At 30.5% G+C, this 17,691-nt stretch overlaps 1 protein-coding gene and 1 long non-coding RNA gene across 2 annotated transcripts; one reads left to right on the top strand and one right to left on the bottom strand.

Annotated features, from left to right (window-relative positions):
- The first annotated feature begins 410 nt into the window (after positions 1-410).
- Positions 411-2,735, top strand: LOC150038069 (uncharacterized). Its single transcript, XR_016527677.1, has 2 exons — positions 411-732; positions 2,335-2,735. It is a non-coding gene; the product is annotated as an uncharacterized LOC150038069 (long non-coding RNA).
- A 2,122-nt stretch (positions 2,736-4,857) lies between these two features.
- On the bottom strand, positions 4,858-13,867 carry LOC120071700 (transcription factor UNE12-like). Its single transcript, XM_039024082.2, has 7 exons — positions 13,316-13,867; positions 12,324-12,425; positions 9,439-9,558; positions 7,064-7,129; positions 6,873-6,938; positions 6,404-6,481; positions 4,858-5,324 (listed from the first exon to the last, which is right to left on the bottom strand). The coding sequence occupies exons 1-7, from the start codon at positions 13,586-13,588 to the stop codon at positions 5,097-5,099; spliced, it is 933 nt and encodes a 310-aa protein (XP_038880010.1). The 5' UTR covers positions 13,589-13,867; the 3' UTR covers positions 4,858-5,096.
- Between the last annotated feature and the right edge of the window lie 3,824 nt (positions 13,868-17,691).

The following is a 17,691-nucleotide window of genomic DNA, read 5'->3' as shown; positions in this document are numbered from 1 at the left end:
GAAGATTTGAAACATTCAAATTTTATGAAGAAAAATATCAATTGTATTAAATACATATTTTGTTTTAAAGTTCATTTGAATGAGATTCAAATTATAACTTTATAATATGGAAAATTGATTTATTTGAATATTATTCAAATAATTAATTATTTAATTTGAATAAGATTCAAATTAAATAAATAATGAGAGAATTAAAAATTTTGAATATAATTCAAATAATTAATTATTTAATTTGAGTGAGACTCAAAAAAGATAGTGTAGAGAATAAGTATTTAAATATGATTTAAATATTTAAACCTTTTATTTAATTGGATAAATATTTATTAATATTGTATATTATTAAATATTTAATTTAAAATCTTTGCAGAGTGGTTATAGGTTTAGGAGTAACCTAGTAGAGTTCTATAAATAAGGCCCTAGGAAGCACTTCTGGATTACATTCTACACACTACATAATTTCTACCATTGTTCAGTAAAGATTTCTCTCCAAGAAAATTCTTCCAAATTTTTTAGAGAATAATCATCTGAAAATTCTCCTTCCATATTCTCTCTCATCTTTCAAGAGTGGTTCTCACAAGGAAGACTTCAAGGAGAAGACTACCGATTTGAGGAGAAGAAATTCTCCTTCCATATTCTCTCTCATCTTTCAAGAGCGGTTCTCACAAGGAAGACTTCAAGGAGAAGACTACCGATTTGAGGAGAAGATTTTGCTACAGTTGTGGATCAACAAAGGTATTTGCTTAATCTTTTCTTCTAATTTTTGTATTCTTAATCCTTTCAAAAAATCAAAAAACGTGATGACATGCTTCTGCCGGGATTCAATTCCCTAAACTTAGTAGATGGAAATAGCTTAGCCTAGGCCTTGGAGGCGAAGGTTGACCACATTTATATTGCTTTATTTATTTCTTTGGTGTGCTCAAGTATGACTTTTATTCTATATCCAATCTCCTCCTCTATTAAGGGATAGGATGAGAGGTATGCATCATGTTAAACAAAAAGTGGTAGAAGTCAAACCCAAGAAACATCTAAATGTAAGACTAAATGAGTCAATTGAAGAAGCCATAGTGTTGGAAGGCTTAAACTGCTGGCCAAAATTTTCTCTCACAAGGCTTATTCTCTAAACAAAGAGTCTGAAAAGTTAAAGAGAACACACATCGAAATGTTACGAAATCGACAATTAAAGAACACAAAAATGAATGTAAAGATAGAGAAGATCGACACACAAATATACGTGGTTCACTAATGGTGTGTTAGCTACATCTACGGACAGAGAGAGAACAGTATTATTAGGAAAAATGTTTTCAGAAAATTACATCAAACGGTGCCTAAGAGAGTTTATATAGAACCCTAGGGTCATAATCGAAAATTACATCAAACGGCACCTCTAGTAAGACTCCATACTTGATTGTTTGAAGTGCCAACAAACAAATTCAAGGTATTCCAACACGAAAGATAGTAGATGATCAAATTCATAGGATGAACAAGAAACATTGAGGTTGTTGCGATACCTTATTAAGCTTCACACAAGAAAGTATAACCCTATGCAGTGTAATGATGGAAAGCAACCATGTAATCCTAAATTCCATTGTTTGTATTATGCATTTTTGTATATTCCTCAATTGTGAGGAATGATTTAGCAATATACATAGCACAATTGAGATGCCCTTAGCCTTTTCTAGTTGGGCCCTAAGATTATCAATCTTAGACTGTGAGCTCACCCTCACACTTCTATTTCATCTCTCGCTTCCTCAAGGATTTGTTGAATATACACCAAGTTGGGCTTGAGGTTGAGTCATATCTAGTTAAGTGTCATCCCAAAGTGAAAACATATGTTTAAAACGAAATTATAATAAAGAAATGATAAAAACAATTTTAAAAACCTAATGTTTAGTTAGGAGGAACTAAAAATATAAAATAAATATAAAAAGTTAGTTAGAATAACTAATATAATATCATTTTTGTAAAGATTCAAATAAGATAGAAGATTGTTTAGATACAAATCTGGATAATTTTTAAATTTAAATAAAATTTATGACAAAATATCCGTATAGAAAGAGAAACTTAGTTCATGTTGAAGATTCACGTTGAAAATTTGAAAGAAAATAATTACTGCTCGAATTATAAATTTGTTGCATTAAGTAATTAACTGAGTTATTGGATTGATTACAATGCAATTAAATAAACTGAGAAAGGCATTTTAGAATTAGCATGAAAGAGACACACATGTGATTCATGCATTTTGCTATAATTCTAAACAAGTCTGTATTTTGCTATTTTTCCAAATGAAAGTGTAATTGGTGCTACATGATCCAATTTCCTCTCTTATTTTGATAGATGTTGAAGATGAGAGGGCAAAGTGATTGGGTTGCTCGACTCAATTGGCCCACATCGGCCAACTCGCACCTTTCTTTTAGACGGATGCCATAGAAGAGAGGGCCAAGCAATTGGGCCGGTTGACCCAATTGGCCTACCTCGACCTTGAAGACCAAGATATTTTTATGAGGTATATCCGAATTCTGGAATTCCTTGGAGAATAAAGAAAGTCAAAGATATTTCGAAATATTTTCTTTGAGATATTTATTTACGATCTTCTAGATGAAACTAGAGATGTCTAATACTTACACTTAAGTTATTTATGTAGACACTTCAACAAGGTTCTAGAATAGTTAGTGTTGTCTTCTATTTAAACAAAATTAATTATATACATTACCATATACACATACTCGTTGGATGTTCGTGGTCTTTGTGTATTTTGATTTTGTAACTAATATCCCTAGATACCTTTTTTTTTCATTTAATTATTATTATTATTATTATTATTATTTTACAATTAACATCCCTAGATATGTTTTTTTAAGCTTCCTTAATATGTTTTTTAAGCTAATCAACTGGGTGTTTAAAGCTAGGAATTTAGTTATGGGTAAATACTTAAATGTAAGGGTACATACATGGTAAAATAATGGGAACAAAAATTCACCCTAAAAATGTGTGGCAGTCATAATTCCAAATGACCAAACTATTCACAATATGTTATGTGTTGTGCCTTACCCATAGAGATTCAGAAAAGGAAGTGCATAAGAATGGACACTCCAATGCCAAACCATCTACTAATTTTGTTAATTATATTGATTTCATTTATAAGTATATATTATATATAACCATCCTTGGTCGAGACATGCTTTCGATAAACATTGTTTCGAAGACGATTAATTCTGATAGAACATCAACATCAAATTACGTATTCGGACCTAACATAGCTCTTCGATACTTTCTTGCAAGGTAACTCTTTAAGTTAGAATGAGATACTCGGAAGAAATAAATTACGGTTAATAATTCAGTAACTTTCCAAAAATTAAAATAAAATAGTACTTAATTGAAACATATGTTAAACTTATGTCAATTGAGTTGTCACTTTACTAAATTAAAACATAATTTATCAAATGAAAAAAAAAACTATAAAACAAATGAAGCATTATCCATTTTGATGTTCAATACAATTTGAATATTTCAACAATGAATTTAATTTACATAAATTAAATCTATTTATATATTTCAATCAATGAATGTTTCCTTTTCTTACGCAACATAATAATATTTCAACCAAATAAATCTCTTAATTTTACATTGAAATGTTTAATAGGTTCTTCAAAATTTCAATTATTTTGCATGTCCTTTGAATTCTTAAATTTGTATTTAATAAATCATTGACTACTCAACTTTTTTTTAGTTCACGAATCTATTGAAAATAAAAATAAAATTTTCGTGTTTTATTAGACACAAAATTAAATATCAAATCTAGTAGATTTGTAGGTTTTAAAAAATATTGAATTATCAAAGATTTTTTAGATATTTTTTTAATTCAAGATAAATTTGATATTTTTAAAGTTCAAAGATGTAATGAACGTAAACACGAAAGGAGAATTTAGAATTTAACCAAATATTTATATATAATAATAAAACTTTGTGCATCTACTAGTGTTGATGAAATGATAGAATTGTGGCCACACAAGGCCAAAAGGAAAAGTAACCCACCTTTCTTTGTTTCTTAAAAAAAAATACATTTTCCAATTACTATTGATGAAAAGCAAGACCATCTTTTTAGTATTGTCACCTCCCACTACCTACACCTTTCCCTTCTTTTGTATTAATAATTGAGCAATTTTGACTAAAAGGGCTAAAATCACTCTCATAGAATACACTCTCACTTTGTAAATGCCAGCAACAATGCTTTTTCAACACACCCAACCATTATCTAATTCCAACTTGCTTTTATTACTTCTCCACCCCATCCCAAGAAGAAGAAGAAAAAAAAAAGGTACATCATTTACAATACCCCCATCTATCTCTTTCAATGGCCCATATCCTCCACTCTCAACTAAAGAAATGAAGGAACAAAAGTGGAAGATTTTCCATCTCAAAATATGGGTCTACTAGATGGATACCGTATTTAGGTGAAATTATCAAAATGAAACCTCGCACATGCAGGTTGGGTCTCTCACTCTCTCCTTCCCTTGCTCTTGCTCGTTTTTCTCTCTCACACAAATCGATCTCCTCTTGTTCTGATACACACAACCGTCGAGATCAAAACCCATGAAGTAGATGAGGGAGAGGAAGGTAGGAAGGGGAAAAAAAAAAAAAAAGAAAAGAAGAACTCGGGGAGGGTGAAAAATAAATTAGGGGTAGTTTGGTAAATTTGACTGATGATGACATAAACAAGAAGGTAAAATTCTGAAGTTTCAAAAAGTGAGGCAAAAACCATTTTTTACTTTGAGTTTGGGTCTTCTACAAAATTATCTCCTCAAAATATTTTGGTCATTTACCACTAAACTCAACCATTGATATAACAAGAGACATCAATTGACCTTTTGAAAATCACTTTCTTTAAACTTGAGCTTGGCAAAGAAGAAGCACTTCAAGTACTACTTTCAAGCTTAAAACAGTTGCATTGACTTGAATACGCCTCTTAAAATAAGAAATTAGAAAGACTAGATATTATACTGACATTATATTCATAGTTAAGAAAAGATAGAAAAAATTAGAACGGTTGAGTATGAGAAAGGGCATGTGCCAATTGCGATGTCGTCAGAGCCCGTGGTCTAGGGAGTGTTCATTTCTGGCTTGACTAAGATTTGTGGATCTGCTTGGTGTGTCCTGAAGATTGCTGAGGCTAACGAGATAGGCATGATGCATAGAGCTTTAGATTGTAGGAATTGCATGGCAGCTCCCACATCTTCTTCCATTAATTTGGCTACTTGTTGCTCTGTGCCATCACTTGACCACTTTTCCCATGCTTGCTGATTGCTGCCACTCTCAATGCCTTCTCCCTAATAATAAGCAAAACCCCAAATGAGAATGATGAACAAAACGATGAGAAAAGTCGATAACATGCATAAATAATGCATGATTAGACAGTCATATAACCTGTTATGGAATCGACAAATAAAGAAATAAAGAAATAGAAAACATAAATAGTAGAGAATCAATACATATTTATGTAGTTCTACGTCCACGGGTAGAGGGAGAAAAGAGTTTACCATTAGAGAGAAAATATCATATTACAAATTCAGAAGCACCAGTAGAGTTAGAGAGTTTAAACTTCTCTAAACCCTAGGGCTAAGTTCGTAAATGACTTAATATGAATACAACTTAGGTTTTGGGGGAATTGTCCCTGAAAATCCTATTAGGTAACAAATTTTTGTGCTTGATACTTCAAAGCGCTAAATAACAGATTCAAAGCATTCCAACATAACCTATTAGCTTAAGCTTTTAGGCCTAATGATGTTTTAATGTGATGACAAAATAGGCGGTTTTGTCTTCGAAGTCTACTGATGTAATTTTAATAGTCACTTTTTCAATCTATCACTAAACTTTGAGCATACAAGAAGTGGAAGGTTAAATAGTACGAATGAAAGACTAATAAGAAATGCAAAAGAATATGTATAAAAGATAAGACAAACCATATAACCTATTGACCCTTTTTTTTTGTGGTAGTTTTATGTGATAACAAAATAATAAATTTTATGTTTGAATTCTTGTAATGTCATTTTATTAGCCACTTTCTTGGTTTGGTGCTATTCTCTAAGCATACAAGTGAGAAATGCTAAATAACAAGTTTAAAATAGTGAATGTTGTTGAGAATGTCAAACAAAAAGAGGAGAAATGTTGAAAAGATGTTTGAATAATGCGGTTATATGTTCAAACTCCTGTAATGTCATTTTGATAATCACTTGTTTGGTCTTTTTTTTGTTAATTCTTAAGCCCACAGGTCTGAGAAGTGTTAGATAATAGTGAGTTAGAGCTAACTTTCGATGAAAGTCGTAATTTTAAAGTGAAGTTTAAGAAAATGTATAGTATGTCTAAAAGATTAGCGACTAACTTCATATGAAGCTCAGGTTTTTATTACCTCGACTGATGATAGGGGCACATCGGCCACAAGTTGAGCCACCGCACCAGCCCCACCTAGTCTACTCATGCTTAAAACCTATAAAAAAAATACACCAATTAAAATGGGATAAGAGGTATCTAAGAAACAAATCAACAAATATGGAAATTAATTAGGCAAATGCTTGGTAGACTTTTGTAAAAAAAATGTCATTGTTCCAGAAAATAGTCACAAAAAATGTTAGAAAACTGTTTCACCAATCAATAATCATTTCAAGTTTGACGTTTTAATTAATACCAATAAAGAAATGAGTTTAAGATATTCAGAAGTGTCATAAACACATGCACAAGCAATGAGAGCTGCATAGGAATAGAATAGTCTTCATATTATGATTAAAAAGATGGACCTCAATACTTTTAGCTCAATGACAGACATTCTACTGCAAAGTTCTACTAAATCAAAAGCTTTTATAGGATTTTAAATTTAGTACCTTTACTTGAAGCCTAAGAAACTTTACATAATCCACAATTTCATCGAGCATTGCCGCTCGATCAGTCTGCAAAAATTAATGAATCTGTTAAGGACAAAACTCTGTAGATTCATGTCTGGGAAATTGGAATACTGCACATAATTTTTGGAGTTCATAGATTATCAAAATTATTGTAATTGAGAAGAACCAACCTTATTGCAACTAGGAACTAACTCCTGCAAGGCTTTCATTCTTTCTGCAATTCTTTCTCGACGCAACTGCATTCATGACAGACGAACAGATCTAAGATTCGTAGAGCTAGAGATAACACAAAAATAGACAAAAAGTATTTTAGAGTTTGTTCTGTTTATAGAAATTTCAGAACTAGGAGAAAAGCCACAACTTTTTAACGTGGAAAAGAGAAGTGCTACTCTAATATCTCTCCAATGAGCCTCTCTTTCTAGGAGGTTCTGGTCCAAGACTATTAAGGGTGCATAAAGACGGTTGAAAACTGACCCAACTGACTGAAACCGATTGACGTCGGTCGGTCGGTTCTTTTTGTAGAAGTCAGTGGGTGTTGGTTTTGCAAATTTGTAAAGTCAATGATTGGTTGGATCAAGCCATTTTCTTTCTCGTTTCCTAGCTATTGTCTTGTCATTTCCACATTTGTTCATGAGTTTCAAGCTACAAAACTGGAATCTTTTGAAGAGTAATGAATAGCACAATAAAGTATATTCTCACATGTTTAGGATTTATTAAATATTAGTATTATCAATTGCTTAGTTCTACTTTTCAGAATAAAATGGGAGATTATGATGGGAGTTGAGAAAGCCATAAAAAGCTAAGCTAACACCGGTTCTTCAAATGAAAAATTGTGATCCTAACAATCCTTATGCTAATGTAAAACTGTAGAGTTAAGTATGCATGTCCTTCTAAGCGTAATGGTATTGGAACTTTGGAAAACCATTTAGAAAATAGTAAGAAATTCCCCTAGCTATGCCAATGGAAAAAGATCCATCTAAAAATCAATTGGTTTTCAAGCCTAAAGAAGCGATTGATGATTCTGATTCAAGACTCATTCGTGAGTCATTTGATTTGGAGAGGTGTTATAGAGCTCTTATTAAGATGCTTATTCTTGATGAATTGTCTTTTAGGTTTGTATAAATCAATATACAACTTGTATGAGCTTAAGTTTCTCATTCCATCTCAATTATGGCTAGGAATATGCTTAAGATACATATTGGTGAGAAAAACATTTGAAAGACGTGTTTATGGCAAGGCGATATAAAGTTCTCTCACTGCTGGTTCTTGGGCTTCTAGACAAAACATAAATTATATGGTATTGACTCCACATTTCAATAATGAATTATTGAAAATTACTGAAGATAATTCATAGTTTTGTCTACAATTAATAATCATAGAGGGATACCATTGAAAAGAATTTAAAGAATTGAGATATTGAGAAAGTTATAACATTTTGGTTGTTGACAATGCAAGTTCGAATGATACTCGTTGACTTTCCAAGTGCTCAGTTGATTTCAATCAAATAAAAATCTGTTTTGATCGACTTTCTAAGTGGTTAAAAGGTACTTGAAAGTCATTACAAACAAGCGGATGGAGACAAAGCGATATTACTATGTTGTCAAATTGGATGGAACATTGTGTGTTCCTTCCGTCTCTTAGTTTGGGCACTTAAATGATAAAGTTTTCCTCAAAGAGAAGGCAATTCACTCTTTAAGGGATTGGATATAGAAGCCAAAATTCTTCATTTAATTTTCAAAACCTTCAACCTTGGTTGGCATGAAAAAGCTTGAATATCAAAGACAACTTCTCAGGGAAATACAGTAAAAAAATTCATGGATCTTTCTTAAGAGAAGCAGTCATTGATGCAGTCAATCTAAACAAGAGGCATCCTCATCCTTGTAAAGGGATTGAAGGTTCTTTCTATCTCTTCAAATATCATCCAAATTTCTAGTTCATGCCTTTCTTTATCCATATCTAAACTTGCTAAGGGCTTCTCAAAAGCTCTCTAATGTTTCTATGCATGATTTACTTAAGGTTTAGCATGTGTTTGGTTTAATTTTTCAATGGTTCAATTTTGAAAATAAATCATTTTTTTAAAAATTGACGTATTTGGCAACTGCTCTAAATAGTTTTTGAAATATTTTTAAAGTGTACTTTAAACCATTTTTATCAAAAGAGTTTAAATAATAATGACTTTTTTTAAGAAAAACATTTTTTTTCTTTACAACCGAAGTCTAACGTTGGCTGTAAAGAAAGATCACACATATATAATTAAGAGACTGTATCTCCATTTGTATCTAAGGCCCTTTGAGTGAAACTAATGATAATATCATTAGACAATGTCATACCAAATGATTATCAAAAAGGACCTGTGATGAACTTAAAAAAGATAAGCTTTACTAAGGACTCCTAAATACATGCAAGTGATAAAAATATTACTCTTTCCTAGTACGGACTTTAAAAAAATATGTGGGCATCATAAACAAGTGATATTCTATTATAATTAAAACCATTCTTTTCCAATCGACGTTATATTATTCTTAGAGTCCAAAGATGAGATTACCCTTTCGGCAATACTGTGAGGATCGGTCGCTTGCCCTCGTCTTGCTCGAACTCTTGGACGGACTTGAGGTGGTTGTGGTACGGCAGCTACCGTCCCGGGGGTTGTCTGATTGTGAAAGGGCTGCAACATGAATATTCGAAAGAAGATAAATCATCACATGGCAAAGTTAGAAAATGCAAAATACCAAAATCAACATCATGATAAACTCTAGATCTTAACAAGTAGAAACAAAGCTATAATGAAAGAACAAACGCCAAAGTAAGCATAGTTTAACTAGCATAAAACTTATATTATTGACATCGAGATCAAAGGTTCAATTCTCTACCCCACGTAAAAAAAGTTAATTAAATTAAAAAATCACATAATATAAAGCTAATGTGTGTTTTTTATGTTACATTTTTTTCTCCCTCTTTATAATCTACCAAAAAAACAAAAAGAAAAAGAGAGAGAGAGAGAGCAAAAAGATTTGTTCTTTCTTTTTGTCTTATTTTTATGGAGGGATTGCCAAAATATTTGAAGAGGTTAACTAAAAAGAATATAATGAATAAATTACTCAAAGAAATGGGAATTTCTCATTTGTCTTCTTCCATTTGTAAGTACCACATTTTGCAAGTATTCCATTAAATAATTAAAAAAAAAATTAAGTTCTTCATTTATTTATATATATGTATTGGCATCTAGCTAAAGATGGCTAGAAGGTTCCCAAAACCAACACATAATAATGGGACAAAAATTAAAATAATATCATAAAATAAAAATTATATATATAGATTTTTTTAGAAAAACACTGTTCTACTGACCACATTCATATTTTTAGACCAAAGAATAATCATTATTAAAAAAAAAAATCGCAAAGGAATAAAATTGTTGTGGGGTAATAGAACATAATCAATATATATTATTAATTAAAAATTAACACCAGTAAAAACAGCACTAGCATAAAAATTAATTAAAAAGAATAAAAGCATGGTTCCTGCTGGCCAATAAAATATCGCCACGTGGATGAATTTCTTAAAAACATAAAAGGGAACGTGTCTTAACTAATGACGTAAGCTAGTGATCATGCTTAGGTATTCCGAAATCCAACGGCATATATTACTTGCACGTACGAAGACATTCGCACGTGTCTAAGATATCATAATCAATAATTGAAAAAAAGGCAAACACCACTCAAAACCCGACGCGTGTATCACACTACCCAAGTAAAAAAATTCAACTTTTTAAGGGCTCGTTTGGAAATGAAGATAACATAAGGACTGTTTGGCAAAAAAATAAAAAATGGTCTTTCAATACAAAAAACGCGTTTTTGTACTTCCTTTGAAATTTAGTACCGAGCATCACAGATTCACATGTGATTTCTTTTTCTTTTGTGAAAGAAAAAAAAATCCCTTATTTACATATTTTAAAAAATCACATATACCCCAGCAAATATAATTATTTGACTTATGCTAACCTTCTTTAATAACAAAATTGTCTTTTCATCAAAAAAGTGATAATAATAATAACATCAACAATAAAAAAAAAAAAAAAAAAAAATTATCCCATATGTGTATTCTTTTAAAAAAAAAAAATTCATTTGACAATTACGCATCATCCTCTTTAATTACCCAAAATTTTAACCATATGAATTATAATAAATTTAATTATAGATACTTTAACCCTCCCTCTCATTTGGGAATTTGAAAATGTTGTGATTAGACGTGATCATCAAAAGAAAATCAACAATCTCTTCGAAGGAGCTTTTGCTTACCAACCAATTGATTAGTTTGATCGGTTAAGGCTTTCTAATATATATATCATTTGGTTGGTCAGGTTTATACAATATCAACGATCGCAAAAATTGCGAACCAACATCAACTGTCATCCTCGTTTACCCTAATTGACTGACCGAAGGGTTCGGTCAACTCAATTTTTTAGTCCTCATGCTCACTCTTTTGTGATATACCATGTTAAATTATCAATCGATCCAAAAATTTAAGTTGATGAGTTATGATAAATTTAGTTATATCAAAATTTAAACAAAAGTACTTAAAAAAAAGTCATGCAAATTGAGATTGTATATAGACAAAGAAAAACAACCATACACATCAAAATGATATTTCATGGACCCTTATGTTATAAGTTAAAAACTACTCTTGATATATGTACTTTATAGTATGTACATGAAATGTAGGGAATGTAACAAAAAATGAGACCACTTTAAGAATGGCAATAGGACAATAATGAAATTGAAGTGATAGAGCAAGTGAAAATTTATGCTTCAAGTTTCTTTTTTTATATACACAAATTATGCTTCTAGTTATTCTTTTTTTAAAAAAAAAAAGAAAAATATTGACTAAATTATTATTATTATTATTATTAATTATATAGTATGTGAGATGTAGAGAAATAAATCTTTAACTTCGAAATTGATAGTACAAATTTTATGTAAAAAAACTATGCTCATTTTGATATTTATGCTTCTAGATTATGATAAAGGAAAAATGTCAATTAAAATTAACAATAAAATAATTTTATTTCATAAATGAAAAAATGCTGAACAAATAAACTCCAAGAAATTTGGAAATTTAAGAAGTATGCTAGAAATTTAAAAACAGAAATAAAACAAGCTTATTTTTCAAAAATAAAAATAATTGACCTTTACTTATGTTCTAGTTCTAGTATAACAAATAGAGGTTCGAGGACTTAAATCTGATCTCGATAAAAAAATGTTAATTACTATTGAGTTAAATTCACTTTGGTTACTTATATTTTCGTGGAAAGTTAGATATCAACATCAACCTAGTTAGATTTACTTTCTTTTCAATTCTTTTTATTAAAAGGAAAAAAAAAAAAAAGAAAAAAAGAAAACTATGAGAGATAGAAGGGCAAAACTGTAATCTCACCTGGTGGAGATGTAACGGCGGCGGTGGGCGGAGTTGTTGAGTCTGCAGATGTCCAAAGGTCGGAAACAAGTTCGTCATGTGCTGCATCGAAGAATCTCTCTCCTGAAAACGGCACAGGAAGTGTGAAATGATGAAAATACCCCTCAGAATTATGCTAAAATAAAATTTTAAAATAGAAAAACAATATATTAGTATTGCACTACACACATGTCAGAATGGGAATAAATTTTTATCTGGCATTCCAATATTCTCTAGCCGAAGTAGACTGCTCCTAACTCCATAGAAGAACAAACAATTTCAATCATAACTTTTCTTTTTTTCTTTTATAGAAAAAAAAAAGTTTATAGGATGTGATTCTGAAGCCCAAGATTTGACAAGAAAGGAGGAAAAAGAAAAAGAAAAAGAAAAAAATAATAATAAATAAAGATTGAGATTCTAGGACAGCATTCTAATTTTATTCCTTGATGAAAAATTCATTTGAGATTAATTTCCCCCCACTTCAAATGAAAAATAGACAAAAATAAATAAATAATTTGATCAAGTAGAAGAAGCTCAACTTGCCCAAAGTGGCAAAACTTGACCTCTTGTGATCTGACTTTTTCATGTCAAGATCACTCACAAGATAGATGAACTATTCGTTTCATTGTTAATTAAAATGAAACTCATCTAATATAATATCAAATAGAGATGTGCATCGATTGGTCGATGTTAGCTTTGAACAAAAACCGACATCCACCATCAACTACTCGATTTTTCGATTTGGTTGGTTCACCTAGCAAGTTAAGCAAAAGTCCAAGTAGACAACATCCGATCTAAAAAAAAATCATTGAGAAAAAACAAAAAAAAAGTATCTAAAAGATCCCTCCCTTTGCCACTTAAAGAACAAGGGGAAATTCCAGATAATGTTAATCACAAAACATAATTTGAAGTAGTTTTTCATTAATTTGACCCAAAAACTTTAGGATGACAGTGAGCAGGAGAAAGAGATTTACAGTGATTCCTGAAGAAGCAGTTGAAGAAGAAGAAGCATTATTATTATGCCCATCAATTTCTTCTCTAAACCTCTCTTGTCTCAAAAACCCTTGTTCTAAATTCAGTCCCAAAGGCATACCCATTCCTCCGCCGCCACCGCCGCCGGACCCAAGTTGCAAACCCATAGGCATAGACACCATATCGCCGCCACCTCCGCCGCCGTAAGCCGACGGAACCGCCAGAATCTGCTCGAAAAAATCATCCCCCAACCCCTCAGAGGGGATTCCGGCCATAAAATTGAAAAGTTTGAACAAAATGGAAGTGGTTTTTGGGGAAGGGGAAGGTGTCGGAGAAATGGGTGGCAGAATCGAAAGGCGATAACAGCAGGGGAAGTGATTTTGAAGAAAGTGCTTTGAGGAGAGAAATTATAATGAAAAATGGAACCCTTTCTTTGTTTTTCTTTTTGGTCTCAGCTTTTTGGTTTACTGACTTTATATGGCTTTGTGAAAGGGCGTTTGGAAATGAAACAAATACAGGAAAAAGGCAATTGCATTTTTTTTTTTAATTTATTTATTTTATTTTTTAATCTTAAACCTCCTTTATAAAAACTTCATTACTTTATGATTATTAAATTATTATTATTATTATTATTATTGTTAGTATTCCTAATCCAAGGATGAATTTAATAAGAGAGGACCCTTTTTTTCTTTTTCCTTTTTTTTTTGGGTTGTGCCTATGAACGATCTTGAATTTTTGTACCTTGTACAATTTTGTACCAAAAATAAAAAGAAAGAAAATAATAATAATCAATTTTTTTTAGGGTGCGAATATTTTTATCTGTTGAAGTTTACTATAGAGATTGAAAAATTATTTGATTATACATCTATTTGTCACGTGAATATTTCTATTTAATTTTTTTAATTTTTCTATTTTTTGTGTGATTAGATTGTGATGCATGAAGAATGGATGCATCCCAAATGCACTAAAATATTGACGATAGATTTTAATGCATTGATTTATATTACGAAAAATTAAAAAAAATATTTAACTCTTTCTAATTAATTTTTAATTAAATGTTTAATAGGCACGCAATATAGATTTTTTTTTTTTCATTTATCCAAATAAAATGTTTTTTTAGTATAAAATTTTAAAAATTATGAAATAGCCGATAGAAAAGATAATAGATTTATATTAAAAATAGAACCTCGTTTTTTTTCCCCATAAATCTGTAATTAGAAAAAGGAAAAGGAAATTATCATAAGCAATTTGAAGAAGAGCTTGGGGAGAACCATGTATGAACATATACAAAATATTAATATATAGTAACAAATATAATGTATTTGTGAGGAGAAATACGAGAGTAGGCAATAAGAAGGCCACAAATAAAGTTTTTTTTTAAAAAAATATTATTAATATTGTCTTTTTTATATAAATTATTAAAAATATAGGGTTGTTTTGAAATATATTATTGAAATATTCAGCCTCGAGATGAGAATGATTGAATTAATTAAAAAAAAATGAAAATTGGAGTATCCTAAGAAACGAGGATGTAAAGTAATGCCAAAGTTGGTAATTGGTTAAAGTTGTTTGGATTCTATCCTAAATTGAGGGAGGCCTAAATTGGAGCCCTTGAATGTACCTCTTTATTTATTTATTTATTTCGTTTTCCAATTTAGTTTTCATTTTAAATTTTTTAACTTTTCTTGGATAAATTAGTTTAGTACATGTTTAAATAATTAATGAGATAATTTGGAACTATAAAATTATTATTATTGTTATTATTAAAAAGATCTACACAAACCTACTCATTAATTATTGAAACATGAAATTAAAGTATTCGACCGTACAGTAGACCACACAGTATAACAATGTCACACACGATGTGTTGTAATTTCAAGAACAATAAAAAAAGTAATGAAAGAAATTAAGATAGACAAAACACAATGTTGGGTAACCTAGTTCGATAAAATACCACCTACGCTTCAAGGCAGTATGCCATTGGAAAGATACTTTTATTAATATGGAGTTAAATGATTATAACATTATATTTATCTGTAAATTGATTAAAAAAAAAAAAAACAATGACGCATGAATAGATCAACTCAGTAGTATTCTACTTAAGCTCCCCCTAAGCAAGAAACTTTCTCCCAAGGAAACTTAGGCTCCTCTAAGAATGCGAATATTAATAAGCAATCAATTAGGCTCCTCCTAAGAACGAGAATATCTCTCAACCATAATCTTTCCACTTTTTTTGTGAAAACCTCTTCACGTATTGAACTTAGCCTCCCCTAAGTTAGAGAATATCTTCTCAAGGAATGAAGAAATTTTAGACTCACCCTAAGACCAAGAACAACCTTCTCAACAAACTTCACTTTGACAAGTACTACTTCAAGATCAACAGTTGTTCAGAATCACTTTTCTCACGTTCGGCTACCACAAAAACAAAGATGCTGAATTAAATCGACAACCTAGCAAGATGACAACTTGCACTTAAAAAGGTATAACGAAAAAGGAAACTTTACTCATTCAATATCGGCAAAATATTAGTAAGGAAAGTATTCTCAAGAGCAAATAATTGCAGGAAAAACAGATAAAGAAAAAATAAATATGCAGAATTGATAAAAGACACCCTACAAGACATTTTTTAGAGACAATCACCAAACCAGCAAGCACCAATCATCCTTAAACAAATATAGTCAATTCCATATTAAAAGGGCGTACAAGTGTGATATGCACAAACAAAAGTACATAATCAGAGGATTTAGAGCTTTTTATGGCATCTTATGCCATATTGTATGTTGTGGCTTATTATGTGTGTATATTGGTGTTGAGAATGCGATCAAAGTCTCCTAAAGGGATGATCATGAGTATCTAAAGGATAATAACTATCACCAATTGTATGAGGCCTTTTGGGTAAAACCAAAAGTAAAATCACGTATAAATTACTATATAAAACGACTATTAAATATCATGAATTAATAATTTTAATTTTGTATTTTAAAACACTTTAATTGACCAAGACCTTTTTGTTTTTTTTTTTCTTAGTATACGATCAATTGAGATGGTCATTAGAGTTAGTTGTTGAAGATGATTAATTGAATTGATGGTCAAAGTTAGACACAGAGGTGATTGTCCAAGTTGGTCGCTGGAGGAGGTAGTTGTGTGGAGCTAGACATCGAAGGTGGTTTGATAGCACCTGAAATGTGTCATCTCTCTCCATTTATCTCAAGTTCTTAGGTTTAATATGTTTATTTGATGATTTTGTAGGTTTCGAGTACCTAAGCGGTAGAATCCCGCATTAGGATGAACATAGAACTAAAATGGACAATTTGAAGCCCTAGTAGAATAACCAAATCAAAGAGAAGAGAACAAAAGGATGGTTTTACCCACAAGTCCTAGCACCACACCAAACTCCATAAACTTAAAAATTGTCTAGCGTTGTGATGTCCTCGCAATGTTATAAAATCAACACTTCGGTAAATATGTCATAACTTTGGAATAGGGTGGCTGTTTTGGGTGAATGACCACTCGTTTTCTTCGTTTTTTTTTATCCATCTATAATATTAGTATTAGGTTTTTCTTTGAAGTTTTCTTTATAATTGAGCAGAATGATGGCAAGATTTAGTACTAATAAACTCATATATTAATGATAGAAGTCTATCGGTGATGTTATCAATAATTAACTAAAGTATAATGAATCTATCATATCATGCAATAAGAAAACATTTAACATTCTTTCATTGAAGTGAGTAAAATTATTTTCTCTCCAACAAAAAAAAAAAAAAAATCCTTTTGGTCCTCAAATTTTAAAGAATATGTGTTTGGTCCCTGAGTTTTAAAAATGTACCTATTTAGTTCTCAAGTTTATAAGAATAGACCAATTTGGTCTCTAAGTTTTTAAAATATACTTTTTTAGTCCTTGAGTTTTTAAAAATAGGTTAAAGAAGTTCCTCAAATGACTTTATACTATTATTTTGAATAATTATTATATTGTAGATTAGAAGAATAATTTTTAAAAATCACAACATTTCTAAAACTATTTTTTTCTAATTTTAAATATCATATAATTATTTTTAAAAAATCAAACAAAAATACTTCAAGGACTTTTTAAACCTATTTTTATAAATGTAGAAACTAAAAAGATATATTTTGAAAACTTAAGGACCTAATAGATCTATTTTTATAAATTTGGAAGCTAAAAAGATACATTTTAAAAACTCAGGACCAAGTAGACCTATTTTTATAAACTTGGGGATTAAAAAGTATATTTTTTAAACTCAAGATTAATCTTCAAAATTTTGGGACTGAAAAGGTAATTTTCATTGAAAGAAAGGTAGTGTTTGAATTAAAACTTCAGACCAATCTATAAACAGACATAGAATTTTACCCCTTTTTT

The sequence above is a fragment of the Benincasa hispida genome, chromosome 2 (assembly GCF_027475165.1).
Source record: "Benincasa hispida cultivar pf3 chromosome 2, pf3_genome.v1.1, whole genome shotgun sequence".
Taxonomy (NCBI): Eukaryota; Viridiplantae; Streptophyta; class Magnoliopsida; order Cucurbitales; family Cucurbitaceae; genus Benincasa; species Benincasa hispida.
This window is presented reverse-complemented; position numbering and strand designations above follow the sequence as displayed.